The sequence below is a fragment of the Camellia sinensis genome, chromosome 1, assembly GCF_055761805.1.
Source record: "Camellia sinensis isolate YWXY chromosome 1, ASM5576180v1, whole genome shotgun sequence".
Taxonomy (NCBI): domain Eukaryota; kingdom Viridiplantae; phylum Streptophyta; class Magnoliopsida; order Ericales; family Theaceae; genus Camellia; species Camellia sinensis.
Genome location: NC_138961.1, coordinates 190524872 through 190538861, shown reverse-complemented (window position 1 = coordinate 190538861; position 13990 = coordinate 190524872). Strand labels below are relative to the sequence as shown.

Sequence of the window (13990 nt, the reverse complement as noted above, 5' to 3'; positions counted from 1 at the left end):
CTCTCTCTCTCTCTCTCTCTCTCTCTCTCTCTCTCTCTCTCTCTCTCTCTCGTATATGTGTGCATTTGCCTGTAATGCGGTGTTTGATTCACTAAAATGAAATAGGATAGAATGAAATGGTCATTCGGGGTTCTTGGTGTGTATTCAGAGTCCATAGGGTTCAGATAGATTGAATCCTTAACGCAATATTTTTAGATGATTTGCTTTGAGTGTAAACGACAAGGTGGATGAATCCATTTAATTAAGTAAAGAGTATTTCTTTAGTGGGTTGATTTTTTATTTTTATTTATTTTTAATAATTTAGAGGGTTTTGTCTTGGAATGTTGCTTCATTTCAACCATCCCATTGTAATAATCTACGGCATATGATTACTCCAGTTAATGTTGTAGAAAAACTCTGTTAAGCTGCGTTTGAATGTCGGCTTTTTTCATTCTTTTTTTTTTTTTTTGGTCCTCAACAAATTCAAATTCTAAACACAAACTAAATTTTTTAGGGTTTGAGAGCTGGCAACTAAGGCCATGCTTGTTTAGCCTCTTCAAGGATAGGGTATTGGATTAACAATGTGTGGGAAACTATATTTGAGAAAATTTCATTTTGTCCTTCAATTTCTTACATTTGTGTCACTTTATAATTTTAATAATCTGTATCTTAAATTATTGAACTTATTTACTTTGTCCCAATTTGAACTTATTTTAGTTTGTCCCAATTTGATTATGGCATCGATGAAAATTTTCACTTAAAACCTAAAACTACTACTCTAGTTTTATTTTATTCCGAAACTATCAATTTTAACAAGTAAGAACCTTTAACTATTAAAATTATTTATTAATGACTCACAATTTCTGACTGGTTTGAAGGGTGATTTCTGGTGTGACCTAAATATACTTATTTGTTGTTGTCATTGGCCGACTTCACCTCTCTCCATTTTCTCATCGCCTCCACCTCTACATTTTCTTGCTTGTTTTGTTGGGGACTTTTTGTGTGTATTTTTCTTTTTATAGTCTATTTGTGTGTCTTAGCACCATTTGAACTACCACCATTCTTTTCGTAAGCATTTCTTGACTACTTGTAACTTCCAACTCTAACCTAGATTTGCTGCTGACTGTCTTCCTCTGTCATTTTATGGCCTAGATTTCTCTTTTCCTTCAGCAACTCAATTGTACTTCGATGTTTTTGATTGATTGATTTATGGTTGGGTATACCATATATCGAGGCTTCCAGGCTATCACATAAAAAATAAAAATAAAAATAAAAAAAGTTTTTTTGTTTTTTAGAATGGAAAAAAAGAAAAAAAGTTAAAAACTCTTTATTAGATATCGTTTGGTAACACTTACGTGTTCAGTTTTCTATTTATATTTACAAAAATTTTAAAAATTCAAATAAAAACTTGTTTGGTAAAATTTTTGATTTATAAATCAGTGGTCTCAGTTTATAAATTCGGCCAAAAAATAAAAACACAAAAAATGTGTTTCCGTTTTCAGTTTTCAGTTTTTTTTTTTTACCACCCAACACTAGCCACCACTCGCCACCATTTTCCACCATCGTCTTTCGCCACTACCATCCCCCACCACCACCTGCCACCACCACTCACCACCCACCTGCCACCACCACCCGCTGCCACCACCACCCACCACCCGCCACCACCACCCACCACTATCATCCACCGCCCGCTACCACCACCCGCCACCTACTTGCCACCACCACTCACCATCCACCTGCCACCACCAGCCACCTGTCATCCACCCACCACCACCACCCACTCGCTACCACCTACCACCCGCCACCCACCTGCCGCCACCACCCACTCGCTACCACTCACCACCCGCCACCGTCACCCACTCACCCGCCACCACCACCACCCGCCACCTACCCGTCACCACTACCACCCACCGCCACCCGCCATCTGCTACCCACCACCCACCACCACCGCCGCCACCACCACCGCCTGCCACTGTCACCCACCCACCTACCACCACCACCACCCACCCGTCACCACCCATCAACACCAGCTACCCACCCACCCACCACCACCACCCGCCACCTACACACCACCACTACCACCTGCCATCTGCCACTCACCTGCCACCACCCACCCACCACCCGCCACCGCCACCCACTCACCCACCCACCATCACTACCACCCACTACCACCCATCACCACCAGTTACCCACCACCCACCGTCACCACTTTCCACTACCGTCTTCCGCCGCCGCCGCCGCTGCCACTTGCCACCACTTGCCATTTCTCACTCTTTTTTATATTTTAAACATTTTATCAATTATCAAACGCGTTTGTAGTTTATGTTTTTCTAAAAATAAACAAAAAATAAACAAAAACCAGTTTATAAAATTTTTGTAAATATAAACTGAAAACGTAAACGTTACCAAACACATTGTATCTCATCTTTGACACCCACCTCAAGCTTCTAGAACTCTCTTCTCACTTTGGATTGGTGTTTAGAAATCAAAATATTATCATCCCTTAATTATTGTTATATTATTATATAAAAGTTGAATCTGAGTCATATATTTTTTTCATAAATGAAATTCCAAATAATTTTTGTAAGCACCTAAAGTAGGTTTAGGCCTCGTTTGGGAACCCTTCTTTTTAGGCAAAAAGTTAAAAAGTTACTAAATTGGTCAAAAAGTTAACAACTCATACAAAAAAGTCAAAAATTCTCTTTTTTCTCTACTTTTTGCACATCTTTTCGTAAAAAGTCAAAAAATCATTCCAAACATATTAATTTTTTTTAACTCATATTTTGGCTAAATAATCAAAAAGTTACTAAATTAGTCTATTCCCAAACGAGGCCTTAGTAAAGAAAAACAATTAAAGCATTTTTCCGTAAAAGAAGTTGTCATGGTCAATTAATGAAGCTTTTCCTTGATGAGAAATGAAAGAGAGAAAGATTAGGGATAGACAAAGTTGTGGTTAGAAAGATTAGGGATGGACAAAGTTGCTCTTTTTTTTGGGGGGGGGGGAGGGGGTGAAGTTTGTGATTGGAGAGATTTTGTTATCGAAATTTTTAGCTTTTATTTTTACTTTTATTTTTATGTTTTGTATTGTGAAAAATTTTGCTTTGAAAACTTGGATTTTATATATAGATATTTATTTTGCGGTGGTGTTACATGTGTCAATTAGTATGTTAATTAGTGTATCAGTACTAGTAATGACATTATTATTGACTCCACTCATTAATCATATTATAAATACTAAAAATCTCTTAAATTATGTCATATTATTAATTAACACACTAATTAGACCATCTCCAACGGTGAACCAAACCCAGCATCAAATTCAAATTTTGATGAAAAACCTACTTTTTCAAGCTCCAACCGTTGCACCAAAGTCATATCAAAATGAGAATTCAGCAAACAAAACATCAAACTGAGACCAAGACACAGATTTTACCAAATCACTGTTACTGACCGTTGAAAGTGGTACACCGGTCAACCAACCGGTTGCCCGGCCGGTTGACCAACCGGTCAACCGGTTCCTTTTGAAATAACTAGGTTCAAACCGGTCAAAAAAGGTTCAAACAGGTAAAAAAAAAATAAATAATAAAAAATTTGCCCAAACCGGTCGACTACTTCCCCAATTCTGCTTTGATGCTCACCATTGGAGCGCCTCATATCAAATTGAAAAAATCGTCATTTTTTTCATTAGATTTGATGAAAAAAGAAGTTAAGCGTTGGAGATGCTCTTAGTATATTAATTGATGCATATAGTATTATTCTTTATTTTTGGGGTGTCTTCTCAAACATGTAATGGTAATCAACCTTTTGACCTTCCATCTAAATACTAATGAAAGTAAATGTAAGATGTTGATTATATTATTTAATTTTGATGATATTTAAAATATTATTTGTAAAAATTTAAATTTTTTTAATATACATATTATTTGACACAAAATATTATATTTTTTAAATATATATATTTGTTAAATATTATTTAAATAAAAATATTTTTGAAAACTCTATTATTCACTTTTTGAAATTTAGGCTGATCACTATTCACTTTTTGACAAAATTAAAATTGATTAATTATATTATTTTGACAAAATTAATTGATTGGTTGTATTATCTTGACAAATGTGCTATTGATGAGTTGTCTTCTTTTGATAAAAATGATATATCCAAATATAGTGGTAGGATATATTTAGTTTAAAATTTCTACAACATATACAATATTTTAAAGAGGGCATATATTTTCAGATCCATCATAAATATTATTTAAAGAGATTTTTCTGTATGCAAATATTTGATTAGAACATTATATATACAATGCATATAATATAAATAGAATACATCACGTGCGCTATTAAAGTTTTTACACTACATTGATTATATTATATTATAATAAAACAAGAAGAAAAAGATTGAGTTTTATATATATATATATATATATATTATAATAAAACAAGATGGAGCAAATCATTTGCTTATTTGAAAGTTGTGAACTTTATACTAAATTGTTTACAAAAACGGTGGCTCCATGTTTGAAAAAATAAAAAACGAAAAGAAAAAATTAGTCATACTTTTATCTTTTTAATTATTAATATTTGCTGACTATTTAAAATCAATGAGCGTGCTTATGTAAGCCATAACGTCAGCATTGACTATTTAAAATTAAGGAGCGTGCTTATGTAAGCCATGACGTCAGCAGCGTGCTTATGTAAGCCATGGCGTCAACAATGAGCGTCCAACGAGTATATTTTTATATATAAATAGAAGTGTTGTGTGTGGAGAAAAATCAAGAACTTGAAGAGAAAAATTTATGTGAGCTCCAAAATTCTGAGTATATTGTATTATGCTCTTTCATTTTTAGATCTAAGTCTAGCCTTTGTTCTTACACTTTCATATCTACTATTTGTGAGAGAATTATTGTAAAAGAAGGTTTAAGTACCACTTATTCTTATTCCTTATTTTTGTGAGAGATTTTATAAGGGCGAGACATTTATTGTTGAGTGAGGCTCAATAGATAAGAGTAAATCCTGTACCAAATCCACAAGCTTGGTGGTGTATTTATTCAATTGATAGTAAGGAAATTCTCAAGGAGGTTCCTTGGGGAGTGGACGTAGGCCTGGCGTGTCGAACCACTATAAATCCCAGTGTTTGATTTTCTCTCTTTATCTCTCTTACTTTTATATTGATAATTATTATTCTGTTTTTTTTTTTAATTTGTTAAAATTCTAAATATTGTGTTAATTTTAATATTGTAAAATTTTTAATAACCCAATTCACCCCCTTCTTGGGTTGTCTACCTGTGATAACATAAGGTTTTAACTACTATTGAAATTAATGATATTAAATGTTTAGGGGTTGTTTGGGGTGTCCTAAATAAGTTTACTTTTTGACTTTTTGGACTAAAATGTTGAGAAAAAAATGATTGTTTGGGATAATTTTTTGACTTTTTATGAAAAAATGTGTATTAAAAAATTGTATAAATTAGTGTATAAAAGATTGGGATGGAATAGGCAGTACGGTGGGATGAATTCAGGACAGCGTGTGCAGAGTGTAGGCTGGGATATGATTCCTTGCTTTTTGGGCATTGAGTTGGAGGTGTTGTTTGGCTCGTGGGGGCCCACCATGAGACCTGTTTTGCTAATCAAAACCGTTAATGTATAGAACTCGTCGAGTACTACATGCTTATAAAAATCACGTTGATCGGATATCGATAGCTATCTGATCGAATTAATTTTTTTCAACCGTTAACTACAACACAATCCATTTTATAAATTTTAACTGATTGGATCATATAATTACCGATATCCGATCAACGTGATTTTTTACAAGCATATAGTACTCGACGAGTTCTACATATTGAACGGTTCAGATTATTAAAACGGGACCCGTGATGGGCCCCCTCGGATCGAATAGCACCGCGTTATTTGTGCACCTAAATAAGTGTAATTTTTCCAAAATGTCAGCTCCGCCTGTGAGATGTCAGAGTTGTTTGAAATTTAATTATGTGTAAAATTAAATTTTTAATATTTTTTTTGTGAATAATAATAACTTTATAATTTTTTGAGTAACTTTTGACTTTTTATCTTTTTTAAGATATGTCAAACCAGGCCTTAATCATGGACACCTCAACATGGTTTTTCAATGTGTAAAAGGGAGAAAAACGAAAGTGCAAAAAATGGTAACCCAAAATAAAAGTTACTTACATACTACTTTGAATGTACTTTCTTAAATGTAAAGGGGAATAATTAGAAAGGTGAAATAAAAAAATGTTAAACACCCCATGTTATATGCCTTTGGGTTGTTAGTTTATAGTCCAAATGCAATAGCCATGGAAGTGGCGATAATGAAACCCTTGATTGCGTTCATCACCACTCTAATCACCCTTTGGATCTTGGAAGTTGTTGATGGTTGATTCAGTGGTGGCTAAGATGGGGAGGGGGTAAAAGTTTGTGAGTCGGAGGTTAGAAAATAGTGGTTTTTCGATAATTTTAATTTGAAATTAAAGTGGGACCTAACCACCGGTTGAGGTGGGTTTGAGTGATTTTGTATTCTCTTAAGTGAGAAGATTGCAATAAAAAAATAATGAGTCGAAACTATTGAGTTAAAAATGAGAATTGACTCATAAAGTAAGCATCAATAAAGTTGGGTTTAGATTTAGACTTAATTTTGGTATGGACTGGACCTAAACTTGTACTTGTGTATGTGTTGGGTTTGATCTTAGACTTGAACTTGGACTTAGTCTTGAGTTTTGGGCTGAGCTGTATTGAGCTTAGTTTGTGCATGTGTTTGATATTGGACTTGAATCGGGTTGCAACCCAACACCCATATCTATTTTGCAACCTATCTAGTTTAATTCTTAAAACTTATGCATTATATACATTTTATGATTTATATAATAGTTTAGGAGTTTTGAACCTTTGTAATTCTGGCCCTAATGGCTAGAGTTGATAACATTTGATAACCCCATTAAGTTAGCCTTCATGGCTAAGGCTCTCCCCTACTAGTATAAATAAAGATTTTTCTCCTCCAACTTAGTAGGTTAATTTTGGGAGAGGTTTTGATGAAAAATAGAGATGGTATTTTGAGATAAAAAGTTTGAGATGTTTTTTACCACCAAAGAAATTTTCCTATCTTCTTTTGCTAGCCTATTCTTTAGTTCTTATTAGAGAGAGTGCAACAATTATCAAGTTCGCCGAAATTATTCAGAAGGTGCTTTTGCATTAACTGGTTTCAACTGTTGTATCTTGGAAGATAGACACCGACGTACCTCCAGCACCCACCGGGAGGGAGTGAATTTGTTTTAAGGAAACTGTGGTATCACACAGGTTTCGGCTTGCATCTTTATCTTTTGTTCTTCAAAATTTTAAATTTAAATAATTTCTCGTATATTATTTTATATGCTCATTCGAATTCATATTGTAATATGTTCCATGGTGTAATTTAGTTCATTCTTGTATTTTTTTTTTTAATTCTATAGTTTATTGTATATTTCATTCTTTAATTATAATTAAAAAAATATATTTTTTCATTTCTATTTAATTTATTTTATATATTTTTCTTATATTATTATGGAAAGATACCAACATTAGATTTACTAACCTAACCCTTAATGAGTCCTTCATTGCATTGATTAACAACAACGGTAGGTTTGAGGGCTTTATTGAATTATTGAGGACTTATGTCGAATTATTGGTGGCGAATGGTGAAGACAAGTTAAAATCAACAAAATGGAGCTCTATAGCACTTACATAACTTCTTTTGGATCATTAATCCCAACTATACCTTTTCTTTTGGACCCTCACCTCCACGCTTCTCTTCCTATTGCAACCTCATTCCTCCGCTACTCCCACCTCTGATAGCTTCATTCCAAGCCTCTATACCATCCATCGCCATTCCACAACCTTGGCAGCTCCTTTTCCACCTTATCCATTCCAACAACCCTAATTTCTCTATTTTGCAAAACCTTAGCTACAACCATTCTCACTACTACCCAACTCTTTATTTTCCAAAACACACCCTCTAAGAAACCTTAGTTATAAAACCTTTCCCTTTAGATCCTGTTGCCTCCCATCATTCTTCTTTTTCTTCATTGCAATCACTCTTTTTTTTCCTTCTCTCTTGTTCCTCTCCCTCTCTCTCTCTCTCTCTCTCTCTCTCTCTCTCTCTCTCTCTCTCTCTCTCTCTCTCTCTCTCTCTCTCTCTCTCTCTCTCTGGGTGAAAAGGACTGGAGTAGTGAGTAGATTAAGTAAATGATGTTGGCTAAAGTTGGTGGTGGAAAATAAAGACGGTTTAAGTAACGAAGAAAATAAAAAGATTAAGATAACAAACTAAGGTCTCGTTTAGAAACAAGTTATTTTAGTAATTTTTTAATTTTTTACCAAAAAAAATATGTAAAAAATAAAATAAATGATGTGACAATTTATAGTGATTTTTTAACTTTTTAATTAAAATTGAAAGTTGATAAACAAGACTTAATTGTCTTTTTTATATAAAAGGTTAATTAAATAATTAGTATATATTTTTTGTTGACATTTTTAAAAGATAAACTCTATAAATTATTTAAACTACACCAAAATTCTGTAATTTAGACATACAATACAAAACCTAAAAATATTTATAATATTAATTATTATGGGTATTGGAAGACATCACTCCCACACATAACATCCTACCAACAACGACATCAACTACAACTAGCAACAACGTTTCCTGCGGAGAAAGGTCGGCCTCTCTATCTCTCTCTCTCTCTCTCTCTCACTTTATTTCCCAAATTTTATTTTATTTTATTTTTTTCCTTCACTCTCTCTAACATTGTTTGTTTGTAGGATTCCATACCAATGTTCAAAGCAACAGTTCCTTTGTTGTCCAGAGCTGGATAGAGAGAGAGAGAGAGAGAGACAGACAAAGGCATATACCCTCAATTCACACAAATCCCAGACAACAAAATCTCAAAAAGAACTAAAAAATTAAAAATAAATAAAATAAAAACTAAGATCTGAGAGAGAAAGAGAGAGAGTCGCCGGAAATGCAGCCGCCGGTACGGCCTCCGTCGACATTCCGGCAGTAAACCCATCATCCAAAATGCGAGAAAGTGAAAACGAAACCATCATCGAAGACAACAAGAAGAAGCAGCTAGATGATGAAGAGAGTGATGAAGTCATTATACTAATCCCACCACCACCGTCTACGGCGGCTGGCCGCCCCCGATCACGGCGAGTCTCCCCAACAACCACCACCACCACCGGAGTGAACCAAGTAGAGAAAGCCCTACCCAACGGGGATCTCTACAGAGGCACATTCTGGGGCAAAGTCCCCCACGGCAAGGGCAAGTACCTGTGGTCCGACGGTTGCATGTACGAAGGCGAGTGGAAGCGAGGCAAAGCCAACGGCCATGGGCGCTTCTCCTGGCCCTCCGGCGCCACCTACGAGGGCCACTTCAAAGCCGGCCGAATGGACGGCATCGGCACCTTCTTCGGCTCCGACGGCGACTCCTACATCGGCTCCTGGTACTCCGATCGCAAACACGGCTTCGGCGAGAAACACTACGCTAATGGCGATGTCTATGTTGGTTCATGGAGGTCGAATTTGCAGGATGGTGATGGTAGGTATGTTTGGAGGAATGGGAATGAGTACATTGGGGAGTGGAGGAATGGGGTTATTTCGGGTAAGGGGGTTTTGATTTGGGCTAATGGGAATCGATATGAAGGGAATTGGGAAGATGGTGTTCCTAAAGGAAATGGGGTTTTTGCTTGGCCAGATGGGAGTTCTTATACTGGGATTTGGGGTGATAATTTGCATAATCGGCAGCCTGAGCAGCCGTGTTTCGTGTTGCCGCCGTCCAGGAAGAGATCGTCGGTGGACGGTGGGAGGGGTAGTTTGGCTGAGAGGAATGTCAATTTTCCCAGAATTTGTATATGGGAATCTGATGGTGAAGCTGGGGATATTACTTGTGATATTGTAGACAATGTGGAGGCTTCAATGTTTTATAGAGATGGGATTGGGGTTGGGAGTGAATCTCCTTGTGGAGGAGCTCCTGCTGGGCAGTTGAGGAAGAGTCCTTGTTGGTATGAAGGCTCTGATGTCAAGAAACAAGGGCAGATGATATCCAAGGGACATAAGAATTATGAATTGATGCTTAATCTCCAACTGGGTATCAGGTTGATTATTGGATTGGATTCTTTTGCTTTTGCTTTTTCATCTGTTGCATCTGTTGACGTTATTTGGGTATTGGGTTTTTGTTGGTTGGTTTTGTGTTTTGTGAGATTCTTATTGATTTGTAGATACTCTGTTGGGAAGCATGCGTCCATTACACGGGCACTTAAGCCAGCGGATTTTGATCCCAAGGAGAAGTTCTGGACTAGGTTTCCAACTGAAGGATCGAAATGCACGCCGCCACACCAGTCAGTGGACTTCAGATGGAAGGACTACTGTCCCATGGTGTTTAGGTATATACTTTATAAGAAATTCAACTGAGCATGTTGTAGGTTTTTTTCCCCGGATTTTGATTTGAAATTGATTTGGTTTACTTATTTTTTGGATTGCTGAATTTTGGAAGATTGAACTCTCATTATTTCATCAACATCATTGTGATAATTGCATTGTTGGATATTTAGACATCTTAGGGAAATGTTTGCAATAGATCCTGCGGATTACATGCTGGCTATTTGCGGAAGCGATGCCCTTAGGGAACTGTCTTCCCCTGGCAAGAGTGGATGTTTGTTCTACCTAACACAAGATGATCGATTTATGATCAAAACTGTGAAGAAATCTGAAGTTAAGGTTAGTTGCCCATACCCCACATGTCATTTAACCAATATCTGAAATAGAGAGATGATAGAGCACTCAAATATAGAGATTGAGATTGGCTATTCTTAATTTAACAAAACATTTGAATCTGGATTTATTAGATTGTCACCTTCGTTTTGTCATCCATGTTCAGGTGCTTATACGTATGCTTCCAAGTTACTACCAACATGTTTATCAGCACAAAAACTTCTTGGTGACAAAGTTCTTTGGCGTGCATTGTGTTAAACCGGTGGGAGGTCAAAAGGTATGATTTGAGAGATTGATACTCCACGTAGTTTCTAGACTCTACTTTTATGTTCAACAAGTGATTGATTGCCAATCTTTAATTTATCATGCATGGAAACTAGACCCGATTTGTTGTAATGAGCAATCTACTCCACTCGGAGTACCGTATCCATAAACGGTTTGACCTGAAGGGATCATCATATGGCCGCACAATTGATAAACCTGAAGGGGAAATTGATGAGACTACCACACTCAAAGACTTAGATCTGAATTTCGTCTTTCACCTGCAACGGTCTTGGTTTGAAGAGCTTATCAGGTCAGTTTGATGCATTGCAAGTGAATTTCCTTCTTTCTAAATTGTTTAGATGAAACCTTCTCTCTCTATGACAACCACTCTGATTCCGTATTTCTTTTCAGACAAATTGATAGAGACTGCGAATTCTTGGAAGCAGAGGGAATCATGGACTACAGCCTTTTGATTGGTATTCACTTCCGTGATGACTACTCCAGTGATGGCACGGATGTGTCACCTTTCAATATGCATTCAGGTAATTAATTTTGTCTTCCAAATCCTTATATGGTTTTAGTGAAGTACTATGTAGAAATTGGTAAGAGATCACTCAGCATACCTTACTTGCTTTTATCAGATAAAAATGACACACATCAAGATGATAAGTTAAATCGAGGATGTGATTTTAAAGAAGAGCTGCAGGATAAGGATTGGATTCTAGATGGATGGTATGTGTTTCTCTTTCTCAACCAATTCATTCGGAAAAAATGTCTGCTATGACCAACTAAACCAAGCAATATTGTAGAATGACTTTCAGTCTCTTTTTTCCTTTTGTTCCCCAGAGAAAAGTTCTGGTTAACGGGGACTGACATCATAATGCACCTCTATGATATCTTCGCATGAATTATTTATCACTAAGGTCATGTTTGTTTGGGTGGACATGAGCTTGGGATTGGACTAATAGTCCAATAAAATTATTAATCCAATGTTTGGTTAAACAATTGAAGTACGGATTAATTATTTTAAACTTGACTATTAGTTAAGATAGGATACATAATCCAACGGATTGGTAGTCCTAGGACTATTAGTCATGGGAATACTAATCCAGTCCGCCCAAACAAACATGGCCTAAGGGTTGAGCCATTATTGACATCACAAGCTGTCCCAAAAATATGGGGAATTAAAGGATTCTTGACTATTTGATTTTCTTATTTTATATGCTTGATTTTATGGGGGAAAGTTGTGGAGGATCCAACTCAGATTTACTACATGTGCACCACCATAATTTCATGGGTAGGTTTGTCCATTGGCGAATCCAAATATATTGAGTCTTGTGATTTGTTCATGATCTACAAAAAATCAAGCACAATATGTGTGGAGTCCTGTCTTCTATAATTTTTGTGTTTGAATATGGTTCTTGTTTGTTGGGAATGATAGAAGTGACTCATGTCATCAAGGCATAACTTGCGATAGGTTCTTAGACAACTAAGGCAAGTGGGGTCGTCTTGTTTCCATATATCAACAAAAGTTAGTTTCATGACTTCTTTGGTTCAATTTCCATCGTTGATTGAGCCATCAAAGACGAGTTTTGTTTGTTGTTGACATCGTGGAGGGCTCTTTCCATTTGGTCAACATGAAATTTGATCTTTCGAATTCTAAGCTAAAATTTCTGAATTTGCTAGCTGACTCTTGGTCGGTCATTTGCTCAAAAATTATAGAAATAATATACATATACATATATATATATATATATGCATTAATTCAGGATAGGGATTAGTGATTCCTATGATTGATTTCAAATTCAATATTTTAGATGGAAAGGTGGTCATGTTTTGAGGGTGTTAGGTGTGGTCATATTATTGGTATTTGGATATTACTCCAAATTTGTTATGAATGTATGTGTATTCATGTACTAAATTCCAAATCTTTTCATTAATATTCAGGAAGCCATTTATCCGGTTAGGTGCAAATATGCCGGCAAGGGCTGTCCGCGTGTCGAGGATGGAATTTGATCATTACACAGGCAGTGGAAGTAGCAGTTCAACCCCTTCACCGGGTGGTGGCGGTGGTGAGATCTGTGATGTAGTCCTGTACTTTGGTATCATTGACATCCTCCAAGATTATGATATCACCAAAAAACTAGAACATGCATACAAGTCCTTGCAAGTGGACCCCACCTCCATTTCGGCCGTTGATCCAAAGCTCTATTCAAAAAGATTCAGAGATTTCATAAACAGAATCTTCGTCGAAGACCATCAATAATGGGGGAAAAAAAGTAGAACAACATCAAGCTGAATCGATTGCCATTAAATTTTGGGTTATTCCCCAAAGAACAGGATGGTGGGATTGTCAATCTCCGGGAGGCCATGAAAGCCAGCAACTACACAGCCAAGCGTCTTGTTGGCTTTTCATAAGAATTGGGGTTTTTTGTGGCTGAATTTTTGAGATCAGCCATGATGATGGAGAGAGAGTGCGACTTCTGTAATTTTTTTAATTTTTTTTTTCTAATATATTGTTTTGTGGGGGAATGAACAGCTGAATATAGGAAACATAGAAATGCTTCCCTTTGGAGGGAAAAGAATAATGTGTACAGTTAAGAGAAAGATGGGTAATGAACTGAAAAGAATTTTTTTGATGGATTTTTTTTTATTTTTTATTTTTTTTTTGGGGATAAAGAAATTTGAAAAGAAAATGGTCCCTACTTGTGCAAGAAAGAAAAGAACATCTCAAGAGTCTGAATCTGAATTCTGTGTATGTGTGTGTGTGTCTGTGTTGCAGAATTGTTTTGTTGTTTTTTGGTCTGGGCTCTTTAGCGCATTCAAATTGGGTCTTTAGCTTTATTTTTTTGTTTGGCAGCATGGAAAGCATGAAAAGAAGAGAAAGCACAAGAGGAGAGATGTGGAAGGGTGTTTCCTTGTATTCTCTCTCTTTCTTTCTTCTGTTGAAGTTTGGAAAGTTGGGGCTGTAATTATTGAATTTAAG

The 13990-nt window shown here is 36.2% G+C and overlaps 1 protein-coding gene across 3 annotated transcripts; it reads left to right on the top strand.

Moving 5' to 3' along the window:
* The first annotated feature begins 8557 nt into the window (after positions 1 to 8557).
* LOC114265201 (phosphatidylinositol 4-phosphate 5-kinase 1) lies at positions 8558 to 13759 on the top strand. Of its 3 annotated transcripts, XM_028205975.2 has the most exons (9): positions 8558 to 8688; positions 8793 to 10124; positions 10248 to 10412; positions 10581 to 10746; positions 10907 to 11017; positions 11121 to 11314; positions 11416 to 11546; positions 11646 to 11736; positions 12952 to 13643. In XM_028205975.2, exons 2-9 carry the CDS (start codon positions 9049 to 9051, stop codon positions 13268 to 13270), a joined length of 2253 nt encoding a protein of 750 aa, XP_028061776.2. In that variant the 5' UTR covers positions 8558 to 8688; positions 8793 to 9048; the 3' UTR covers positions 13271 to 13643. The 3 variants fall into 3 exon arrangements, with proteins under 3 accessions (XP_028061776.2, XP_028061775.2, XP_082779704.1); XM_028205974.2 differs by having other exon boundaries at positions 8567 to 8688; positions 8793 to 10412; positions 12952 to 13759; XM_082923578.1 differs by lacking the exon at positions 8558 to 8688 and having other exon boundaries at positions 8695 to 10412; positions 12952 to 13759.
* The last annotated feature ends 231 nt before the right edge of the window (positions 13760 to 13990 follow it).

Coding starts and splice junctions, on each gene's coding strand:
- LOC114265201 (XM_028205974.2), top strand. CDS start 9,049: ATGCGAGAAAGTGAAAACGAAACCATCATCGAAGACAACAAGAAGAAG. Junction 11,547..11,645: donor ACCTTTCAATATGCATTCAG/GTAATTAATTTT, acceptor TGCTTTTATCAG/ATAAAAATGACACACATCAA. Junction 11,737..12,951: donor GATTGGATTCTAGATGGATG/GTATGTGTTTCT, acceptor ATTAATATTCAG/GAAGCCATTTATCCGGTTAG.